Here is a 22,170-nt window from a genome sequence, read left to right as displayed (position 1 = left end):
TGAATTGAATTGTGTGTCTGAATCTTTTACCTCAAAACGTCACAGAAAGGGTTTGCTGCAACGAGGTAAAATGTTGAGGACACTTTGAGCGCTCTGCATTTCTGCCAAATTAAAAAGCAAACTTGTAAATGTTCAGAAGGACTTCATTAAAATATATCATTTTATAGCATCTGAATTCCTCTGCCTGCAGAGACTCAGAAGCTCTGAATTAGTTAGGAAATCCTGCACAACCTAATGAGATCCAATTTGTGTCAGAGTTGTGTCAAAAATGTTGTAATTAATGCTACGTTTTCGTCGACACAGTAAGAGAGGTGTTCACTGAACATGTTTATAGTTTTGCTTGCATTTGGCAGGGGGTGTTGAAACGCACTGCATCTAATCTAAAAGGTTGGTTATTTATTTACATCAGACGAGCAGCTCTTGTTTGATCGGCTGCAATGTTGTTGCATTTACAAGCACACAACTGAAATTCTTCAGACCTACATTGTTATAAACACACTCCGAAGTGTTTCTATATTATGCAGGTATCGTTCTGAAAGACGAGGAACTCCCTTTCTTGAGAAGAAAGTGTTTGTGTATTCTAGAGTGAACAAAGTATGTATCGCTCTAAATGCTGCTCACTGCAGCGTGTGCTGAGTGTGTGTGTGTGTGTGTGTGTGTGTGTGTAAGCATCCCACTGGAGCAGGCGGCTGAAAGGCTTTTGCTTCAATTAATATTACACGACAGTTAAATTCTTAATGCTGTCGATTGCAATTCAGAGAGCTTCCTCCGCATGGACAAGTCGCTGCAATCTATTGTTACAGAATAGCTGCGGCTGTTTATGTCTCTTGTACATTTTGAATATAAATGACTTGAGATGAGGAAAGTTGTTTGCTGACAGAATTAGTTTTTAAATGGGATGATGACTCTTGGAATCCCAGCTCGCTCATTGTTTAAAAAAAAAAAGAAAAAAAAGTGCCAGACAAATTTGATGATTTAGGTAGTCTTGTGTGCTTTTGTGACTCATCCTTTGCATGTTTCTGGGTTGAAAACAGGTGATGCAGGTGGTCCGAGAGCAGATCACCAGGGCTCTGGCTATGAAGCCTTCGTCTTTAGACCAGCTGAAGAACAAGCTGCGAGGTCTCAGCTACTCAGAGATACTGCGGCTTCGACAGTCTGAAAGAATGAGCCAGGATGACTTCCAGTCTCCGCCTATCATGTCAGTGTCACGTCAAACATCTCATTTATTTAACACACTTCTTAATGTGTCAGAAACAACTCATCTGTGTATCGTCTCTCCCAAAAAGCCATGTTTGTTTCACTTATGCTGTCTTTGTTTTTGCAGTGAGCTGCGAGAGAGAATCCAGCCCGAGATTCTGGAGCTCATTAAGCAGCAACGACTCAATCGGCTGTGTGAGGGCAGCTGTTTCCGAAAAGTGGGGAACCGCCGAAGGCAAGGTACCACATCAATACAATCACTTTGCCTTTCTTACAGAGGGAGCATGACGTCTGTAGGCTCAGAGCTAAGTGTTCTACGATTGTGTTGCAGAGAAATTTTGGTTCTGCAGACTCTCTCTGAACCACAAAGTGCTGCACTATGGGGACTTGGATGAATCACCTCAGGGTGAAGTGCCTTTTGAGATGCTCAGCGACAAGAGTAAGGGACTGTTATTGACTGAATATCATCTTTAAGAAATGATGTAGATGACGTGCATGTACTTAAGTCTTTTTAAATACAAACATTACACCGAATCTCTGCGTTGCCTTGCACTTGCACATTAGACCAACACATCAATGTGTCCCATAGAGAAGGGGGGTTCTCAAATAATCTCAACCCGCACCTTTCAATGGTCAGTGAGTCACTGACCCACTTTTATTTAAGCATTTTAAATTTTATTTATGTTTATCTTTAATACAGTGGAACCTTGGTTAGCGTCATTAATTTGTCAGACCCGAAACAGACACCGAAAACCAATTTTTCCCATAACAAATAATGTAAATTCAATTATCAGTTCCAGAAAGCCAAAAATGTTAACACAAAACACTTTTTTTTTAAATAGTTTTACAAATGCATATAAATTATGAACGAAAGGGATAAATGAACATTCAATGTTACCTTTACGTTCAGTGAAGAGGTGATTCTTAATGTGAGTGTTCCCAAAGACACGATGTGGCAGCAAGATCAACACGGACACCAAAACGTGTTTTGTGTTAACATTTTTGAGAGTCACCCGCTGATGACATCATAGACGGGCGACTTAGCTGACTTCTGGTTCCTGTTTCCATCTAGTGGCAAGCTAATAGGTTGCTAACAAGGACGTTTTGTGATTAAAAAATATACATGTTTAGAGGACAATTGGACTCACGCGGTGTATTAACAACATGACAAGACGCGCGCCATATTGTACGCTAACCGGAGAATGCACGCAAGCCGAGGCAAAATTGTGTTGTGCAAACACGCTAACCGCGGCGTACTCTAACCAAGGTACCACTGCACTTTTACTTTAAGTCAAACCAAGCAAATGTATTCGTCACCCAAGGTCATCTTTTGAAACATTAATAGACTTAATTATATGTTCAAAGTGCATTTTAGAGGAATTTATTACGGCATTTCATCAAGGAAATGAAGAACTTGATAACTGCTTGCATAAAAAATAATGCATAAAATAGATTAAATATACAAATTGCAATAGATAAGACTACATAATCACATATTTCACTTATAACTGCGCAGTGATATAATATTAAAAATATATTCCATATTTTAATGTAATTTTTCACTGGCTGTCTGCGACCCACCCATAATGGATCTGCAACCCACTTTTCTGTCGCGACCCACCAGTTGAGAATTACTGCCATGCAATGACGTGCGGTGAGGTTCATGGCTGGTGAGGCACTGACTCCTGTGGAGTTTTGTAATGTTAACACAGGTTGCTCATTAAGAGGATAACCAAAAAAAAAATTAAAAATGTTTTCAGGTACTTCTTAGTCCCATTTATTTATTTGTTTGTAACCTGACAAACATGTCTGTTCTTACCTTTTGTTTGTATATGAAGTACATGGTGTCAATGTACAGGCTGTCAATGACAAGCACCTTCCAGCTCACGTACGCCTGACCCCTTCAGAATGCAGCGGTACTGCAAGTGCCACTCGTATGCCATTTCTATGTATTTTATTGTCCGATTGGCAAGAGTAATGATGTCACACTGACATAAAAACATTACACAGGCTTTAGAAAAAAAATGTTTCTGCAACATTATACTAGTGGCGACATGAAACTTGGCCATGAGCCAACTCAGTGTGCACTCAGACACGGTAGGCGGGGCTTGCGCACTAAGCCGAGAAGTCACGCTCATGGTGGCCTCACCTTAGGTTTCATCCCTGTACATTAGATCCAGAAGAAAACCGCCATTACGGAAAATGCGATTTTTGTGACTAACTACTGCACTAATATTGAGATCATTGTGTACCCAATTGCTAATGGTATGTTTTCATGGTCAAGGAGTCTAAATTTGTAGATAAAATAAATGTAGGACTAATATTTATGGTGTGAATCACTATATGGGGGAAACTATCGTGCTTGGCGGAGATCTGTTCTCTCCGAGTTCTTCTCTAGTGTTGTTATTTGTTTTGCATTTTTCATCATGACAGGCAGAGCCTCATGTGTCTCTCATGACCACACGTCACTGCTCCCATGGCTTTTAGCCAGATCAAAGCAATTTCTGGCAAAGACACAAATGCTACATTTACGCCTGAATATCACGCTTGAATATAAGGTTACGTAAACAATAACATGAAAGTTAGTTGTCTGTGTGGCACAGAAACATTTTTATTGTGTGGGCATGGCATTTATTTGTAATGTAATCTTCAATAGAGCAGATTACTGGAGGATGTCCCATTTGACTACAAATAATCATTTCATCAGTTTAACTTCTGTTCCCTCCAGTTCCTGTCTCTGACATCAAGTCTGTGGTGACCGGGAAGGACTGCCCTCATATGAAGGAGAAAAGTGCTCTGAAACAAAACAAGGTGTGTTTTTTGTTTTCATTCATTCATTCATTCTCTACTGTTATACGGTTCAGGGTCACTGGTGAGCTGGAGCCTATCCCAGCTGACTTTGGGTGAGAGGTGGGGTAGACCCCGGACTGGTCACCAGTCGATCACAGGCAGAGCCGCCCGTCCCTACGCACAGAACATGTGCTGTGCTGAGGTGGCGAAATAAGAGAATAAAATGGCAGAATTTACCGGCGCACCTGTCAGTTCCTAGTGGTGTAATGGTACAGGTGCTGCCTTTTAAGGCAAAAGGCGTGAGTTCGATCCCAGCACCCAGGCAATTCTGTTAATTTGGTATTTAGCACTAAAAATATCTTATTGAACAATTTGTTTCCCATGTATTCATATTACTCCAAAACATGAATCTAACTACTGCAAATAGGTTTTAATAGGTCAGTTAGGTCCTAAAGATGTGACCACAGCTACCCGGGGGGGCTCAATGTGACTTTTTTTTCATGAGGCCCAGACTTCCTGGCGGCACCCCTGTTTGTGATACAATCATTCATTTTGTTAATTCACACTTCTGGACAATTTAGAGTTTCCTATGAACCTAGCATTCTGTTATTCACTGGCCTTGCCCCAGGAGGTGCTGGAGTTGGCCTTTTCTGTCCTCTATGATCCCGATGAGACGCTCAACTTTGTTGCACCAAACAAGTATGAGGTAGGCTGACATGAGCATACTGTATATAGAAAGTGACTGTACCCTACTAATGAGTGAATGAATGAACCGGGTATTGTGACCCACGATCATTTTGGGCCTGGCCGTGTCTTTTTGGAGCAGTATTGCATTTGGACGGATGGCTTGTGCGCGCTGCTGGGCAGAGAGATGGGCAGTGACCTGACGCGCAGCGACCTGGACACGCTCATCAGCATGGAGATGAAGCTCCGTCTTTTGGACCTTGAGAACATCACAATCCCAGAGGCTCCTCCCCCTGTTCCCAAGGAGCCGAGCTCTTATAATTTCACATACAACTACAGCTGAGATGTGTGATTGTAAAGAACGTCGGTGATGGGCAAGAATGTGCATAGTAAAAAATTCCGCAGCAAGTATGACGTTCAAAAACAGTGGAACCTCAGTTTTCGTACACCCCGGTTTTCATATCATTTGGTTTTCGATGGAAATTATTGCTAAAAGTATGCTTCGGTTTTTGCACAGTCTCAGTTATCGTGCGACCAAACACTGCGTCTGACAAACTAGTCCCTAGAATTGAGTCCCCGAACAAAGCATCCACACGTTGGTGACTCTGTCTCTGTGAAGAATGGACCGTGGTTCTTCTAGAGTTGGGACACTATAGACAGATTCCGTCCATGGAATTCTGTAATCATCTTTAGTATGCACTGAATCTTTAAAAAAAAATGAAATACAGCTGCAAAAAAAGTTTGATAAAGGTGAGAAACACTATTGAATTCAAGAAAGAACTCGTAGCAAAGTAAGAAGGTAGCATCTGTTACAATAGGATTGCAGTATAAAGGTTCCTAGTTAAAGCAGTTTGCAGAGGGAATGGTTTAAGGCAGTGGTCCCCAATCCCCGGGCCGCAGGTCATTTGGTACCGGGCCGCACAGAAAGAAAAAAATAATTTCCATTATTTCTTTTTTTTTTTTAAAATGTTTTATTTTGAAAAGTGGCCGGATTCTCTCTGTTACATCAGTCTCACTTGACGCATGTCCATTGTGCGTGTGCTAACTTTATCTCATGCCGCACAGATAGACTACTACTGTATTTTTACCATTTTTCTTTCACCTCATATTTGGTCTCAAATGCTGATACTATGTGGGAATGCATAAAGGTAAGTTTTGATGACTTATTGAGTGCTAATGTGCACATTTGTCTCAAGTTAATTCATGCTAGCGCACTGCCTTTTACCACACACGTCAAACAGCGATGTAATAATCTCGCTGGAAAAACTTGGCTGGAACTTGAACTGGTGGATGGTGGGTCGGCATTCATTTTGTGCTTTTAATTCGATGTTATTCATGTCTTAGTTTTACACAATACATAATAAATAAGATAAATTAGATCGCTATAATGTACGAACGCCCCATGTACCATGTACTGTATATGTGTGACGCTTTGTTTTCTGTATGTATAACTATGATTGTTCTCTATGAAATGTTTTGTTTGGGAATATTGTTGGGTGTCGGGAACAGATTAATTTGATTTACATTTCTTTTGGGAAAAAAATGACTCGTCGTCTTTCATTTTCAGTGTTCGTTGGACCTTTTGGAATGGATTAATGATGAAAACCGAGGTTCCACTGTACTTTAATGTGTTTCTCTGTTTACAATGCTTTGTATGACTGGCATCATCTGAGCCTACTACACTTTAACATAGTGCCATTGTGTGTGTGTGTGTGTGTGTGTGTGTGTGTGTGTGTGTGTGTGTGTGCGCGCGTGTTCACAGTTTCAGCTCGACATCCCACCTGGTTTTTATTATTTCCAAACACTGACACCTACTTTATTCAAAAGTGTGAATGATAGGAACCTCTTTTGTTGAATCAAAGCATTAATCACAAACTCATTGTTTGTTCTGTCTGCAGGCAAGCAACACACACAATACTACATTATGAATATCTTTATGTAACGATTCCAACCACTAGCAATCATGAGTCAATGAATTTATTGTTGTATATTTGAACTACTGTTTACATGTAGTGGATACTGGTTGTAAGTATTTCTATAGATGTCACAAAAATAGGATTCAATTTTTGGCAGTCATCGTTAGTTACTTGCAAAGCTGATTGATTAATTGTCACTGACATTACCAGTCAGTGTTAAATGGGGGGGTTTGAGGATAGTGTTATCTTTTTGAGTTATTTTCTAGTTTTATCTGACATTTACCACGCTTTTGAATGAGCTCGGAACTGTCTAATACGGAAACAGTAATGATATCAAGGTACTTAACTTGCATTTGTCTGACAAAACCTTGAAATATTATTAGTCATCGTGTAATACCCTGCCAGCAGAATCTAGTAGGAATCACGTCAATGATGTCATTTGTCTATGCTGAATAGAATTATATTTTTGTAAGTTATTGTACAATGTGAGAAGAATGGGTATTGAAGTGACATAGCATTACTTTGCATAACTTGGATACGGTGTTTTTGGCATGCTAATTGTTTTTAAATATTTACCATGCTGCGTTTCACACTGCCAGGAAGGATTGTGGACCACCTTTCCAAAGCATAAGCCCCTCATTTTAGCTGTTTTGAAAATAATTAATTTTACTATCAGTGTCGGAATAGGCACTGTCAGGCGATGATGTCAAAGTTCAGTGTGCCCTGTAGAGCTGAAGGGAATTACAAATCTCAGTACTATTGAGGCAGTTTGTGAAAAGAAATATGTCTGTTTTTAACTACTCATGAATGTTGTAATGGCTTCATATTTTTTACAGTGAGATGCTGCTATTGGAAAGTTGACGCACTTGACGTGTGCCATCAGCTGCAGTGGCTTAACGGTACGACATTGCAGTTGGCACTTGTGTCCACTTGATATTAATGGTGTTGAATGGGATGTTTAGAAATACAACCACAAAAAAAATCTAATTATGGTATATCTATACAGTAGAACTGTGTATATATGGTCTTGTGTCGCCATAATGGAGCAAATGTGTAATGTTTTGTGTCAATAAATACAAAGTATCTACTGTTTAATGTTGTGTGGGGATCATTTCGGCATCATTTTGACTGGTGTCAAAAGCATATCAGTTATTGCCACGGCAACCCTTTATCTACCTGAGTGACTTTTAAGAGTGAACTCATATGGTTGGTGGTATTGTTACTGTTACACAGACAGTTTCGTTTATTTCAAGACATGATGCTACAAGGAAAATATTGTTAGTGTTAACACAAGTCATTGGGTCACCATTACATATTTTGCGTTCACTGAGGACCCATTATTTCAACAGTTTTGTCTCAGAGATCCCATAATAGTGTACTGGAAGTGTGTGAGCCATGATGCTGGAGTTTAGGTAAGTGCTTTGACTAAGACCTGCTGCGAACATGTCGTTTTGTGTGTTTGTCCATACCTGTCTTAGACCCTATCATGCACTTTATCCAAATTTTTACATAGACACATTGACTCTGCGCATGTTCAGTGAAATAGATGCGATATATCACGTTAGCAATACTAGCATAGCTTTAAGAGCTACACTCGCATTTTAAACTGCAACATCATTAGCCTGTTGGCTGAAGAAAAACAAAATGATCAAACTTACAGCACCAATGGCTGTAACTGACTGACAGGCTTTATTTTAAGATTTTTTACAAAGTTGTCCTCTGTGAAGTGATGGGCGTAAACATGGGCTGGGCTCATACAGCTAGGGATGGGTCAGAGGTATCATGTCTATGAAGACGGAGAGGAGAGTTTTCCTTAATGATGGTAATAATGTGTGGAACCTCAAATGCGACTGTCTGAGCGTCTCCTTTCTCAAAAGTGGAGCAAACAAGTGAGGGAGAAGATAAATTGTTTTGTTTGGTGCTCATAAAAAGGCTCCAGGAACACGTATTACTGTTATAACAGCATAAAAAAAATATTTTACGCGATGGGGGGCCCTGGAGAGGAAGCAAACATGTACATGTCGTCCCTCGCCACACCGTGGTTCGAATTTCGTGGCTTCACTATCATGGTTTGTCAAAAACATATAAATAAATAAATCATGCTGTTTTGTGGTTGAATATGGCCTATTATTAGTAAGCATATTGAAGCACATTTTATGTGTTTTTTGCCTAAACTAAGCATTTTCAAGCATAAAAATGACAAAATGAACTAAAACACAAATATAAGGCATTCAGAAGACTCAAAGACACTGCAAATGATATGTAGTATTCGACACTGGTCACTAGGTGTCAGTAATGTCACTTGAATGTTCGATGAGACATCCGCCAGATTTGATCTCTGGAACAAAAGGCTTCTAACAAAAGGTTTTAATTATCTCACGACAGGCACAATAATCCCTAATAAAAACTCAGGGTACTTTTGCGGCCATAACCGAGGGCCGAGCTGAAACTCAACTCTGAACCCCAACGTCACTTCCTGTCCACCCGCCACTCAGCTCCCCAGAGAACACATTTATGGCAACACACACGAGCATGAGTCTTATTTATGTCTTAAATTGCTTATTTATTCAATTTATGTCCACTATATTGGGTAATATGAGTGTAAAGGTGACTATATGGGTGTCAGTGCATGTCTAAAGGGCTCTAATAACGTTAAAAAAACATATTTAGAAGGTCGTAAGTACTCACATTTACCTGGGATATTTTAATATGAAAAGCTGCCTGCGTGTACCTTTTCACTGCTGCGTTTTAGGTCGCACCCAACAAGAAATATGGGAAAAGCTACATCACGACGGTAATAAATGAGAGGAGCAACAGTTAAATTAAAAAGATTTATTTTATAATAGCTCAAAATAGAATTTGACACAATCACTTAGAGATTAATTCAATGCTGAAAGAGGATGTTAGGCGAGGAGTCCTGTATAGCGATATGAATAGTCGTGGATAGAAGTGTACAATCCAGTCCAAGATACTGAGTGCTAAGCATCAATCACTTTGACGTACGAGAACAAAACCAGAAGTCTTTTTTTTTTTTCTTTTTGAATCAGTCTATAGACATTGTTTCATCTGCTTGGATACATTATGGTTCAGTCTATGAAACATTAAAGACATGAAATGTAACAAACACCCTGAAGCCTGAGCTGCTCTCTTCTTTAAACACGTAGTCCCTTGATTGAATATGCTATTCTTTATTTTTAGCCCAGCAGCCACAAGCAGCTCCTTTATTTCTGATTCATTCACTGTGTGAGTGCCATTGTTTAAATCCACCTGGTTGGGGTTGAAGAATCCTTTACAATGTGTCTCAACACTGGAACAATGTCAATTATACTGTACATACTTTATATAAAATAAATACAAATCTTTCCCACACCACTGCGACTCTTCACAAAGTGACATACTGTGTATTATTCATGTGTTTATCATGTGTGTCTTGATGATCTCAGCAATCGTGATGGAACAATAGTTTCTCACTCTGCTTTGGCTGCTTCTTGTTGCTTCCTCCTGTCTTCTGCATGATGATCAGTGCCTTATGGCTTTTGATTTCATGGAAAAGAGCGCCATTGCGCTTTCCGTTTTCCCATCCCTGGCCGGCCAGCAGCATCAGTATGAGCACAAGGATCATGAGAAGTGTCGCCGCAGAGGACGTCAGCTCGGGGCTGAGCTGCAGGCTGGCCCGAGGCTCTGCTGCCTTGTTGGTCCTGAATGAGATGCACTGTGGTTTCCTGCTGGCTCGGCTTCTCCTGCTGGCATGCTTGGCGCCCTCACTGGTTCCCAAATGTAAACACACTCTGTAAAATGTCTCTGCCTGCAGGTGGGTCAGGTTGAAGCTGCGTGTGCCTGCAAGGATGCGTGTGGTGAAAGCAGGAGTGTGTGCATCTGAGCTAATAGCTTGCCAGGACAAACGAGTGGAGGGGAAATTGCGTCTACTTTGCCAGGACAAAACAGCAAAGTGAGCTCCAACCTCCACCAACTCCAATTTGGAATCAGCTGTGAGTAATGACTGACCCTTGAGGTTGGAACCCACCATCCTCTTTCTTGTCTTCACCCTGCCGCGCACAGCCACAGTAACACTGCGTGTATCTGCCCCCAGAGCATTCTCAGCTATGCACGTATACAAGCCCGCCTCTCTTGGGGTGACCTTTCGGATCTCCAGAGTTCCCTCGGGCCAGAGGTTGTAGCGTTTGGAGGAGGTATCACCCACAGCCCGGCTGGAGGCAGATGAGGAGTTGAATCCTGCAGGAGAAGAAGCTGCTGATCCCGCCGGTGTGTTGCTAGGCGCAGGTCCAAGTCTCAACCCTGAAGGAGTGACCCAGTAAAGCTGAGGATGAGGATCTGCAAGAGCTCGACAGTGCAAAAGCAGCTTTCCTCCTTCTCTGACCCCTACGCTGGAGGGGAGGGAGGCAGTGGGGATTGTAGGGAGGCACAGGGCCGACATCTCCCTGGAGGACACATCTCTCACCCTGCGGGCCTTCAGTTCTCGGGGTTCCGAGCACAGAGTCGCCTGTGGTTGAATGAAGCGTACCACTCGAGATGTTTGCCGATTGGTCTTTGCTGGTGTGTTCCTGTGAGGGCGGGAAACATCCTGTGCGGCCCAGTGGAAGAGGCAGTCACAGCGGAGTGGGTTGGCGTGCAGGCTGACCTCCTGGAGCCTGGGCAGGGAGAGCATGATGTGATGGTGCAGAGCACTCAGAGAGTTGGAGTTCAGCATGAGACTCTCAAGCCTGCTCAGCTGGAAGAAAGCCTGCGGGTGAATGAAGGACAGCCGTGGGTTGTTGGTGATTTCCAGTTTGGTGAGCTCAGGGAGGTTCTCTAGCGACGCCTTCTCAATGGACATTAGCTCCTCCATGTTGTTCAGACCAAGCTCCTTTAGATGGGACATGTCTTTAAAATCTCCTGTTTCGATCAGTTTTATGCGGTTCTTGTTCAGGTCGAGAAACTTCAGTCCTTTTACCTTCCGAAGAGCCTGAGTAGGAACCTTGGTGAGAAGGTTGTCATAGAAGGAGAGGCTCTCCAGACACTCCAACCCATCCAGAGCATTATCAGCCAAGCCTCGTAAGCCCATACCACCAAGAACAAGACTACGGAGGGACCTCAAGGCCAAGAAGCCCTTCTCAGGCAGGGTCTCAACAGGGTTTCCTCCAAGCATGAGAACTTGTAGGTGCTGCAGAGCTCCAAACCACCTTGAATCGACGGTGGTGAGCTTGTTGTTGTTGATGTGCAGACGCAGCAGGGAGTTGAGACCAGAGAAGGCTCCGGGTGCAATAGAGCTTAAGTCGTTATGGCTGAGAAAGAGCTCCTGCAAAGCCGGCAGCGAGGAGAAGGAGGCCTCTGGGAGGTGGCTGAGATGGTTTTCCTCCAGGTGTAGAGACAGCAGGGAGGACAGCGCCAAGTTTTGCATTATCGCCCTGACACAGTTGAAGTGATTCTGGGAAAGGTCAAGGTCAGTGAGGTTGGGGAGCCCATGCAGCGCTGCGGCGTCCAGCTGGGACAGATTGTTCCCCTGCAGGTGCAAGGTGTGTGTGTTTAGTGGCAACGGCCGGGGCAGAGTGGTCAGCAGCTGGTCATTGCAGTCCACAGTAGGAGCTTCATGGTAGACAGAGTCAGGTGAGAACCACGGCTTGATGTGACACACACACCTTTCCGGACAGGGGACGCGCCATGGCAGAGCTTGAGGTAGCGAGGCCACCGCTCCGGGCATGCACACCCCAACAAACACACACAGGAGACACTGTGACTGTAAAAGCATCAACATTGGTCTCATAATCTTTACAGGCTCACAGGAGCAGATTGGAGGAGGTTTTAAGACTTGAGATATGAAGACTGTCAGGGTGTGTGTGCAGATGGTAGCGGGTGCTTCAAACACATCACAGTCACCAGTATGCAAACCTCAGCCAAAGTAGAAGGCTTTATCATGTCGACAACAATCTACACATGAAAAAAATGGAAATGTGTGTTGTCTCTTGCGACGGAGCTCAGCTGTGTAACGCCGCCTCTCTTTAGGAACAACTTTAATTGCAGCGGTGGAGCACGATGACGGTCTTTTTGTTGTCACACCATCAATCTCACATCCTGGCGGCGGACGGACGACTCCTGGCTCACAGCTCACTGCTTTGTCACACACACATACACACATACACACACACGACAGGAGAAAGACATAGAAAGTCAGAGTGAGAATAGGAGAAATGGAAATAGCTGAAGCTAATCATGCATTTAATTCACACAGCGGTTCTTTTTGAAACACACTGCGTGGCTCTTTGTGAGCTGTCACAAAGCCTCGCTGCAGCCTCATATAAAGTATAGTAACAATAACATCACATTTCATTACTCACTTTCGCCACGCTTAGATTTAGCTTCAAATGTTAATAGTTAGATTGAAGAACACCTCAATTTGGAGTTTTCAACACTGTTCTGACACTTGTTTGTACTGTCGAGCAGATTGTTAAAAAACTAAGTGGTGCTAATTCTTTTTTTTTGCAAAGTATTACTGAGTATTACTGTAATACTAATACATTAGCAGTAAAATACGGCTCCCTTGGCTATCAGCTAAAAAAAAAAAAAAAAAGCAAAGCAGGATCTAGTGCATTGTTGCCATAGAAACAAATCCATCCTTGCTTGTCCCTTACTTGTAAATTGATTTGGTCCAATCTGTGCTTCATTTGATATACAGTACGGTATACAACTCCCTGTTTTCTCCACTGCCTACATGTCCACTAATTGACATTTTCAATGTGTATAAATGCTGCTATGTAGAGAGAATGCATACAAATGTATTATACTTTCATTTGTTTTTAATATGCATATTTGTAGCATCATCACACCGTGGATTTGGAATGAATTACAGAAGAAAATGTGCGGGTGAGATATTATTTTTTGCAGTCCAAACTCTCATCACTTCTGAAATACAGTGTTACCTTGTTTATTGCGGGGGTTAGGCTCCCAAAATAGCCTGCAATAAGTGAAATCCATGAAGTAAAAAACTATATTTTTGTGCAATTATTGTATATGTTTTAAGGCTGCAAAACCCCTCACCATACACTTTATACACCTTTCTCAGACAGGCATTAACATTTGATCACATTTGTTTAAACACCCTCAAAGTTAAAATTTTGTTTGAATTTTAATGATGAACCTACTAGATCGGACACAAGAAATTATGCTGATCGTGGCTTGTCCTGGCGCCGTTAGGCTGTAGCATAAAACATATTCCTTCTCGTCGTCCTCCATGAACCCAATATTCATTTACAGTATTCCAGGCGCCCTGGAGCCGCATAACTTTTGCCTTCAACAGGAAACAGGCAGTCCTGCATGAGAGAGACTGATTGACAATGGTCTACAGCCAGTCATAATGCAGAACACAATGGGCGGGTTCTTCCTTAGCCAATCAGGATTGTTGTGGCACAATACTACTGAGATGAAGTGGACAGTCTGGACAGTCTTCAACTCTCACATGAGTATACAACACCCTCTACTGGTAGCAGTAGTAAATACAACAACAGACCCATGCAACAGAGCAACGATAGATCCGTCTAATACGCCACAAGAAAGCAGAACACAATGCGCGTTCATGTGCTGTTAAAAAAAAAAGGTGCAAACTTGCACTTAAAAAAAATCTGCGAAAGAGCAAATAACGAAACGAAAGATGAATAACTCCATATTCTTTTGTGAACAATTATATCACAATACAGTAAATACCCCCTTTTTGCAAGGGTTACGGGACCACCAGTGAATGGCGAAAAAACGCGACCATAAAAATGTCCATTTTTGACATGGTTCCCCAATGCTCCTTAAAACCCCCCTTCTAGCTTGACATTGACGCTCTCCTCTGACTTCAAATCAGCATTTGCAATAAAAGTGACTATAGATTAGGCTCCAGAACCCTCCCCTTCTCTCTTCAATCCAGATTTAAGCCCTAAATATGCCTTGCACTTACGCAGTTATAACGCAAGTATAAAATGTGTAGGTAGTCAGCACTCATGAATAATAAATAATAATAAATAATAAATTGACTGTTGAAGCAAGTGCTTCCGTAGTTAAACAAACTTATTTATCATAGCACAACTATGGTGCGTTCAGTGACCGCCAAATTAGCTGTGAACTCTCAAAAGTTTTTCTGTTTTTTTTTTTTAACAAGAACTCTTAAATATTAAAATATTTAATCGTGATTAATCACATTTTGTCCATAGTTAACTCGTAGTTAAACACAATTGGTCGCAAACTCTCGCAAAACATGCATGCCAGCTTAGCGATACCGTGCTTTTTCCACAGAAATCGGCCGATACTAATTGGTGGCCGATCGATCGGCGCACCCCTAATATATATTATGGGTATATAACTGTAAAAAAATTTGGACACGCGATCATCGTGCACGCATCCTGTCCTTGGGCCCATGTCCTTGAGAATTTATTAGTGTTATTATTATAATTTATTAGTAAATTATTAGCGTTTGTGCTTGAACTGCTGTGTTTGTCAAAGATGACAGACTAAGAAAAGTGTGATATAGTGTGTGTAAAAGAGTGTTTGTGTGTGTCTGTTGACGTCTGTGTAAAAGAGTGTTTGTAAGTGAAGTATAAGCTGTAGCCTGACTGCACTGCAGTATATATGGGCACAGTCTTACTTCTGTAAACTACTGACTCTTCTTGAGCACGCTACTTTTTGTATGTTTTCAGTAGTTATTTTTTCTAACACCCTGTTTTAATTTCAAATAGTTACTGGGTGTTTTTGTAAACTTTTATTTGTAGCCCTAACTTAACCCTAACCTTAACCCTCTAAGCCTAACCCTAAACCTAATCCTAACCCTAACTCTAACCCTAACCGTTAATCATAATTATATTTCGTGATATTATTTGCTTGAAGAGAATGATATGTGAGTGATGGTTAGTTTCAAACACCACACGTTTGACCCCATAAGTCAAAGGTTTGACCCCATAAGTCAAAATGACTTCAAATTTCTCACACAGCTCAGTTAAAACAAGAGTGCCGATCGGCTGTCCTGTGCGGTTTTGGCCGCTGTGATGGGGAGCAGAATCCAGAAACTATACATTGAAAACATGTCCTCGGCACACTGCTCGGTTATTAGACGCTCCAAAAGCAGTGGCGGAGCTACCGGGTGGCCAGTGGTGGCCGTGGCCACCCCTAGTCACTCTCCGGCCATCGAGACATGGTAATGGTCTCACCTTGGCCACCCCAATGAAAAATTTCTGGCCCCGCCACTGACTTCTACCCACATTCAATTCACAAAAGAAGCCAGAGGGAGGGAGTCAGTAGCTGTGTCCCATTTCAGGGTTGTCATCCTTCAAGTACGCATTTGCAGGGTGCACGAAGGCTGTCCAAAAAGCTCCTACGATCCTTAAAATGCGGCCGACAAACGTGTCCTCCTCCACCATTAGCTCCAAGTGTTCATCACGACCGTCCTTACTGGCCAAGATACTTTGCGCGCCAGGCTCTGAAAAAATATCTCACCATGGCGGTACTATGCGGAGGAAAAAAGAGCGTTCTTTTTTCTACTCTGTAAAACATAGAACGCCAGATATGCAAAGCTTAGTGTGACATTTGAAACGTAAATTTATGTTAAAATACGAGACATCGACCACTGTGATGTTGATCCACCACCATGCTGTTCGCTCTTCTGTTACCCAGAATGACAGCCTCATACCGGGGATGTGTATTTTCATGCATGGAGCTTTGTTTCCTTTGGATGTAGAGCTGTAACTCTTTTACTTAATTTATTAGCGTACGAATTTACCTTATGTCTCACTCACATAAAGTATGTTACTGTGGGCTAGTCTATCATTTCTAAACTACTTACGCGCTATAAATCATTACGTACGCAAACGGTACGTAAATATTTTGCGTGTGGACCCCATGTACATTTTATTTTAATGGCAAATGTTAACTTTTACGAATGTCGACATTACTGTTGTGAGTGTGAGCTTGTGTTTACTTTGCTTCTCTTACTCCAGGAGTAAATGAACTCACAAGACAATTTGAAGGACACCAGACCTGAAAGAAATGCATAACAAAAACACATATACAGTACAGGCTCGGAGGATAACTTATATCAGGGGTCGGGAACCTTTTTGGCTAAGAGAGCCATAAAAGCCACATATTTTAAAATGGATTTCCTTGAGAGCCATATAATATTTTTTAACATTGAATACAAGTAAATGTGGGCATTTTTAAGGAGGACCTCTAAAGTTATTCTTTTTATTAACATTGTTACACTGAAGCTATCCAATAATAAATAAATTACTTCTTACCATTAATACGACTTCTGGTGCTGCGTGCTTTTGCACCGTACTCCGTATCTTTTTCTTTTTCCAGAATTAGCGATCTGACTATTTGATTTAAGGAAGGGAAGTCCATGCGAATAGGCTACCGCGAATAGGCTACCGCATTATCCAGTGATAATCGAATTTTGGTGTTTGACCCGGAAAATATTGGAAGGACAGCTGGCACTGGCTCTGGCCACCCGCATTGTGGTAGAAAATGGATGGATGGACTAAAATGCATAACAAAGTTTTATATTTTGAGTGTTATTTTTAACACTGTGATTTCTGTAATGTACATTAAAAGGTCAGCGAACAAAAAAACAAAAATACATTTTTATCGTGTTAAGACATGTTTGAGAGCCAGATGCAGGCATCAAAAGAGCCACATCTGGCTCCCGAGCCATAGGTTCCCTACCCCTGACTTATATAAAATAACTTTTATTTACCCATTTATGTGAATAAATAATGCGCTGAAACTACCGTTGTCGTTCATTTTCTCTTCCTGAATTGCAAAGATTCAGGAATATAGCCTGATGTTGATCTATTTCACTTCATATTTACATGTATAGTTTCAAGTACTACCATTTCTAACGGGTTTAGAAAATGATATCAAGTGCTCTATTTTAGGGACAGGGAGTTATTTAGAATAAAAATTCAGTCTGGGATTTATAGAAAATAATCTATTTACAACATATTTATTTCTATATAAAGTTATAAATAAATATACTATATATGTAATATATATATATTATATGTATATATTATATAATAATTACATTATGATACACATAACTTGTAGATATCCAAACAACCTCTCGATCCTAAACTGTACATATGAAGGCAATTAAAAAGTAACCACATTTAACCGTGTTTAGTGCTGCACGAATGGGCTAACTAGCTAGAAGTAATAAAGTAGTTCATGATTTTATTACTGTCAAAAATACATAAGATGGAGTTATATCTGCCGACAACAACTTTGGCTCCATTATTTTTTTTCTCAACTTTGCAAACCCTACATCATATTGCAAGAAGGTGTGAACATGTGACACAAGCAGGAAGTGTTCCTAAGGCTAGACCAGGGGTCACCAACGTGGTGCCCGCGGGCACCATGTAGCCCCCCACGACCACATGAGGTGCCCGCGAGCCTGCTTTTCATTCAGGTTTTCAGTTAATAATGAAAGAACAGTAGAAAGAAATGCATTCTGAAATACAAAATGTGAGTTGTGGACACCAGCATTTTGTTCATGTTCTGGTAAAACAAGCATATTCGCTTTGTTTGGCTTTAAAATAAGCTCTGAAAATAAATGTTACAAAAATGAGTAGCTCTTGGCCATTTTCATTTTGTAAAAGTAGCTCTCACAAGGAAAAACGTTGGTGACCCCTGGGCTAGACCATCCCATTTAACATCGCACCGACCGCGGCTGGAGGACTCTCATAAGGACTCAGCCTTTGTCGGCTGCGTGGGCTGGGTCCTTGATGGATGCAGACCCCTAAATGGGACACAGCTAATGTTCACACCAACAAGGAGACAAATTAAAGCTATAGAAGCTGAAATAAGTCATATTTTTAGGTACATGGACACAATAAAACCTACCCAAAACCTAATTTTTGTATGCACAAATTAATTAATATAGACTCAAAATCACACGTCTATGGACAATTTAGAGTCTCCAATTAACCTAACATGCGTGTTTTTGGAAAGTGGGACAAAACTGGAGTAAATCCACACACATGGGGAGAACATACAACCTCCACACAGAGATGCCCAAACAGAGATTCGAACCCATATCTTCCCAGTCTCCTGACTGTGTGGCCAACATGCTAACCGCTGGGCCGCTGTGTGGCCCTCAAGTTTATATATCGAGTGATAAATATCTTACATTCAAAACAATTGAATGAGAATAGTAAATTAACATTTATTACCACATAAACACACACAAAAATTGGTATCGTCGTGTGCCGCTACCGATCCCCAGGTACCGGGTATCGGTACTGTATCAGTTCAAATGTGAAAGGCACCCATCCCTAGTGATGGTACATGTGGTGGTATGGTGAAAAGTATCACTTTCCTCCTCTAACAAGTAGGAAGATTAGATACATCTCATGAGTACAGAACTACATTTAAAAATTCCATGTGACTGAATGAGCTATGCAGAGTGAGCTTTGTGTGACTACCGTGCACATTTGAGTCAATATCATCACAGCAGCAGACCTTTCCTCCTGAGGTTCTTCTTCCCCTTCCATCAGCCATTCACTTTCATCTCCATGCGCTCATCTTTTTTCACATGCAATCTGCTCAATAATGCATTTGTCATTTAATTTTTGATGCACCCCGCCGTTTTTGTCTTTTGCACTCAAACGTCAACAATGTCAGTTTCAGAGTGCTGAGCTCAAGCGTGCGCATGAAAGGGTTTTGTAACGTATACTGGCTTTTAAGTAGTGTAGCTCCGCAGGAATCACCAGCTTCTTCTTCCACTGCCTCTACTCTGATTGTATTTCTCCGCATCCCTTCTTCATAGCACTGAAGGTTTACTATCATGTTACTGCACAGGTCCTCATGAATTATGCCCAGCAACACCATGCACTGACTTCCAATACTCTTCACAGCCACAACATTAGGTACACCTGCACAATCTAGTATCTGCATCAAAAATTCTGCAATTTTGCAAAGATAATAATTCTGCACTGTCAAGGTGTTCTACACTGAGAGGTGTTTCTAATAAATACCGTACTTAAGTTGGTATTTATCATAAATACCGTACTTAAGTTGGTATTTATTAGTATAAAGATCATTCTAAAAATAAACTGATTGTTATCTTAATAGTTCCCTGAGCATTGGCATCTTTGTAAAGGCAGCCTATGCAAATAGGATGAAGAGTTATGTGTAATCATTACCACTAAATTCTGCCTGGATACAATACTTGTATGACTCCACATTTGGAAAAAAAACCCAACAACTATACAGTCTAGCTTGTGGTAAAAGTTTGGTCTCTCACATCGAGACGCAACTGTTTTGTTGATGCTGTATGTCCATGCAACAGCTTATGCATTTTGCAAACTCAATACACAGCTGACTAGCAAAGTCAGAGAGCAATCTTTGGAAAATCATGAATTCAGGACCCGTTGATAATACCTGATACCTGTGAACGCACATCTCCAGTAAAAGTGACACATCTGCGTTCACCTGTTAGCCATGTATCTCATCTCTGTGCTCCATTCGACTGAAAGTGCCCCCGTGTTTGGACTACTCCTGTAATCTAAGAAGGAAAAAAAGAAGTGGAAGAAAAATATCTTGCTTTTTCATCCTTTTTTGATTGCTGACAGTTAAAAAAAAACATATTGCTCTCTGTGCCATCTGCTTCCTTCAACTCCAGAGAGCGAAGCATCCTAATGGCCGAAGGGATAAATAACTGCTTGTATGAAGAACACGGAGACATTTGCATGGACTGCCAGCAAGGATTGCATGCAGGAGTGTGGGATGCTTTGACAGGGATGGAGGAGCTGGATGCAGATTGTACAAAAAAAAAAAAGAGAGAGAGAAAGACGCATGATGATGCAGGCTGTTGCTGCAGACACACATGTATGCACAAACTTAGCATTTATTTCTCCTCTGTCAACAAGCCTCCTCCATACGTAAGCCATTCACTCTGTGTGAGCATACATGCATCCACAGCTACATGTGTGTGTGAGTGAGTGCTGCAAATAGCCCATCAACACATTTCCTTACCAGAGCAAGAGGAATCACTACATCACTCTCTTTAGTCTTCTGTCTTGTTGTTCGCCCCCCTTTCTCTTCAAATGCTTCCTGTGCTGAGGGTGTTCTTCTGTCTCTCAGCCACACAATTAAGATTCTTGAAATATCACATCCCTGCTGCACTGGAGCAGTAGAGAACATTGGCACAGGCTTCCTCCCTCTCTCTCTCTCCTGCTATGTGAGAGAGGTGCTGGGCTCTGCAGCAGAGCTTCTGTCCCTCTCATCTTGCCTGCCTCACTCACTCCCTTGTTCTCTTTTCCTCTGTGACACACTGATGGAAAAATACTTGCATGGTGGTACAGTGTGTTGGCTTTGCCCGTTGACAGGTTGTGTTATATTAAAGAGCCGCTTGTCATGTTATGCTATTGTGTGGCTATTCCAGGTCATCTCAGAAAGTCGTATTGTAGACGTGTTTTAGTGGCAAAAATATGATACAATCTAGATTTAAAAGTTGATTTTAACATTGATTTAAAGCTGCCGTGGTTGCTGTATTTTTTTGGGCATCCTCTTTTACGATGCATTCACTTTTATTTATATAGGACATTTAACCAACGACTGTTGCCAAAATGCTGCACAGATCTACACTACTAAACATAAAGCACACAAAAATATAAAATATAAAAAAAAAACAGTAAAACATGAAAGAAAAAGCACTCCGATAAATTGATTCTCATCCACGTGTCACACCACTCGGTGTATTATATTTAAGTACAGTATAGTCATTTCAACATCAAAATATTTAATGAATTTACCAGTTAATTAATTACAGATAAAATAGCATCAAATGACGCCTTTAATTGCACTTTTTTTTATTTCTGCACTCCAGGCGAAGCAGAACTTTTATCAGTCTCTTAATTCCCGAGGCCAATAACACTGATGCACACATGCACGGAGTGACATCAGTGCACCAGAGCTTCACACTAATGACAAAGTTTACTGAAAAAAAAAATGCCCGATGGAAAATGTGGAGAGGAGCATGGTTTTGTGCAAATTGTGCACTTTAAGCGTATATACGGGATCACCTTAATGCACAGACACCACAGCAAACATTAACAGTCCAACCCGATCATGGCATTTATAGCCAGTAGCAGAGCCAGGAATTTTTCATTGGGGTGACCAAGGTGAGACCATTGTTCACATAGGGGTGGCAATGAGTTGATACCGGAATTGTCTAGATGCCAGTGGGGTGACCAGGGGTGGCCATCCCGTAGCTCCGCCACTGCTTTTGGAGCGTCTGTTAGAGCAATGACTAACTGAGCAGTGGACATGTTTTCAATGCATACTTTCTGGATTCTGCTCCCCATCATGGCGGCCAAACCCGCACAGGCATAATACGGAAGTGGATGCCGATCGGCACTCCTGTTTTAACTCTAGACTCCTTGGTTTACATGCTCACTCATGCTGCTACAGAGAGCTTCCATTATTAACAGAGTTATGTGCTGAATCACACTTACCTATTGACAGCTCCTTCACACAGAAAGTTGTGTGCTGCAGTGAAATGCGTCCAAGCGGAGGCATTTGCGGGTATTGTCCATGTTCCGTTGTCCCCCTCAGCACG

General features: G+C 41.5%; 2 protein-coding genes across 9 annotated transcripts in view; one reads left to right on the top strand and one right to left on the bottom strand.

Annotated features, from left to right (window-relative positions):
• Positions 1 to 7,656, top strand: part of elmo2 (engulfment and cell motility 2) — a 27,892-nt gene extending 20,236 nt beyond the window's left edge. For all 5 annotated transcript variants that reach the window (XM_054785105.1, XM_054785106.1, XM_054785103.1 and 2 more), the window contains 6 exons: positions 1,035 to 1,198; positions 1,325 to 1,437; positions 1,529 to 1,636; positions 3,926 to 4,008; positions 4,616 to 4,693; positions 4,814 to 7,656. In XM_054785105.1, the coding sequence (XP_054641080.1) occupies positions 1,035 to 1,198; positions 1,325 to 1,437; positions 1,529 to 1,636; positions 3,926 to 4,008; positions 4,616 to 4,693; positions 4,814 to 5,014 (747 nt within the window). In that variant the 3' untranslated portion in view covers positions 5,015 to 7,656. The remainder of the gene's footprint in view (positions 1 to 1,034; positions 1,199 to 1,324; positions 1,438 to 1,528; positions 1,637 to 3,925; positions 4,009 to 4,615; positions 4,694 to 4,813) is intronic.
• Positions 7,657 to 8,150: 494 nt separating this feature from the next.
• On the bottom strand, positions 8,151 to 20,835 carry LOC129186647 (leucine-rich repeat neuronal protein 2-like). Of its 4 annotated transcripts, none has more exons than XM_054785101.1 (3): positions 20,586 to 20,835; positions 20,043 to 20,115; positions 8,151 to 12,695 (listed from the first exon to the last, which is right to left on the bottom strand). In XM_054785101.1, the coding sequence occupies exon 3, from the start codon at positions 12,346 to 12,348 to the stop codon at positions 10,027 to 10,029; it is 2,322 nt and encodes a 773-aa protein (XP_054641076.1). In that variant the 5' UTR covers positions 12,349 to 12,695; positions 20,043 to 20,115; positions 20,586 to 20,835; the 3' UTR covers positions 8,151 to 10,026. The 4 variants fall into 4 exon arrangements, with proteins under 4 accessions (XP_054641076.1, XP_054641075.1, XP_054641073.1 ...); XM_054785100.1 differs by having other exon boundaries at positions 8,151 to 12,692; XM_054785098.1 differs by lacking the exon at positions 20,043 to 20,115.
• Between the last annotated feature and the right edge of the window lie 1,335 nt (positions 20,836 to 22,170).

This window comes from Dunckerocampus dactyliophorus, chromosome 8 (genome assembly GCF_027744805.1).
Source record: "Dunckerocampus dactyliophorus isolate RoL2022-P2 chromosome 8, RoL_Ddac_1.1, whole genome shotgun sequence".
Taxonomy (NCBI): Eukaryota; Metazoa; Chordata; class Actinopteri; order Syngnathiformes; family Syngnathidae; genus Dunckerocampus; species Dunckerocampus dactyliophorus.
The sequence above is the reverse complement of the archived record's forward strand: the minus strand, read 5'-3'. Positions and strand labels throughout refer to the sequence as shown.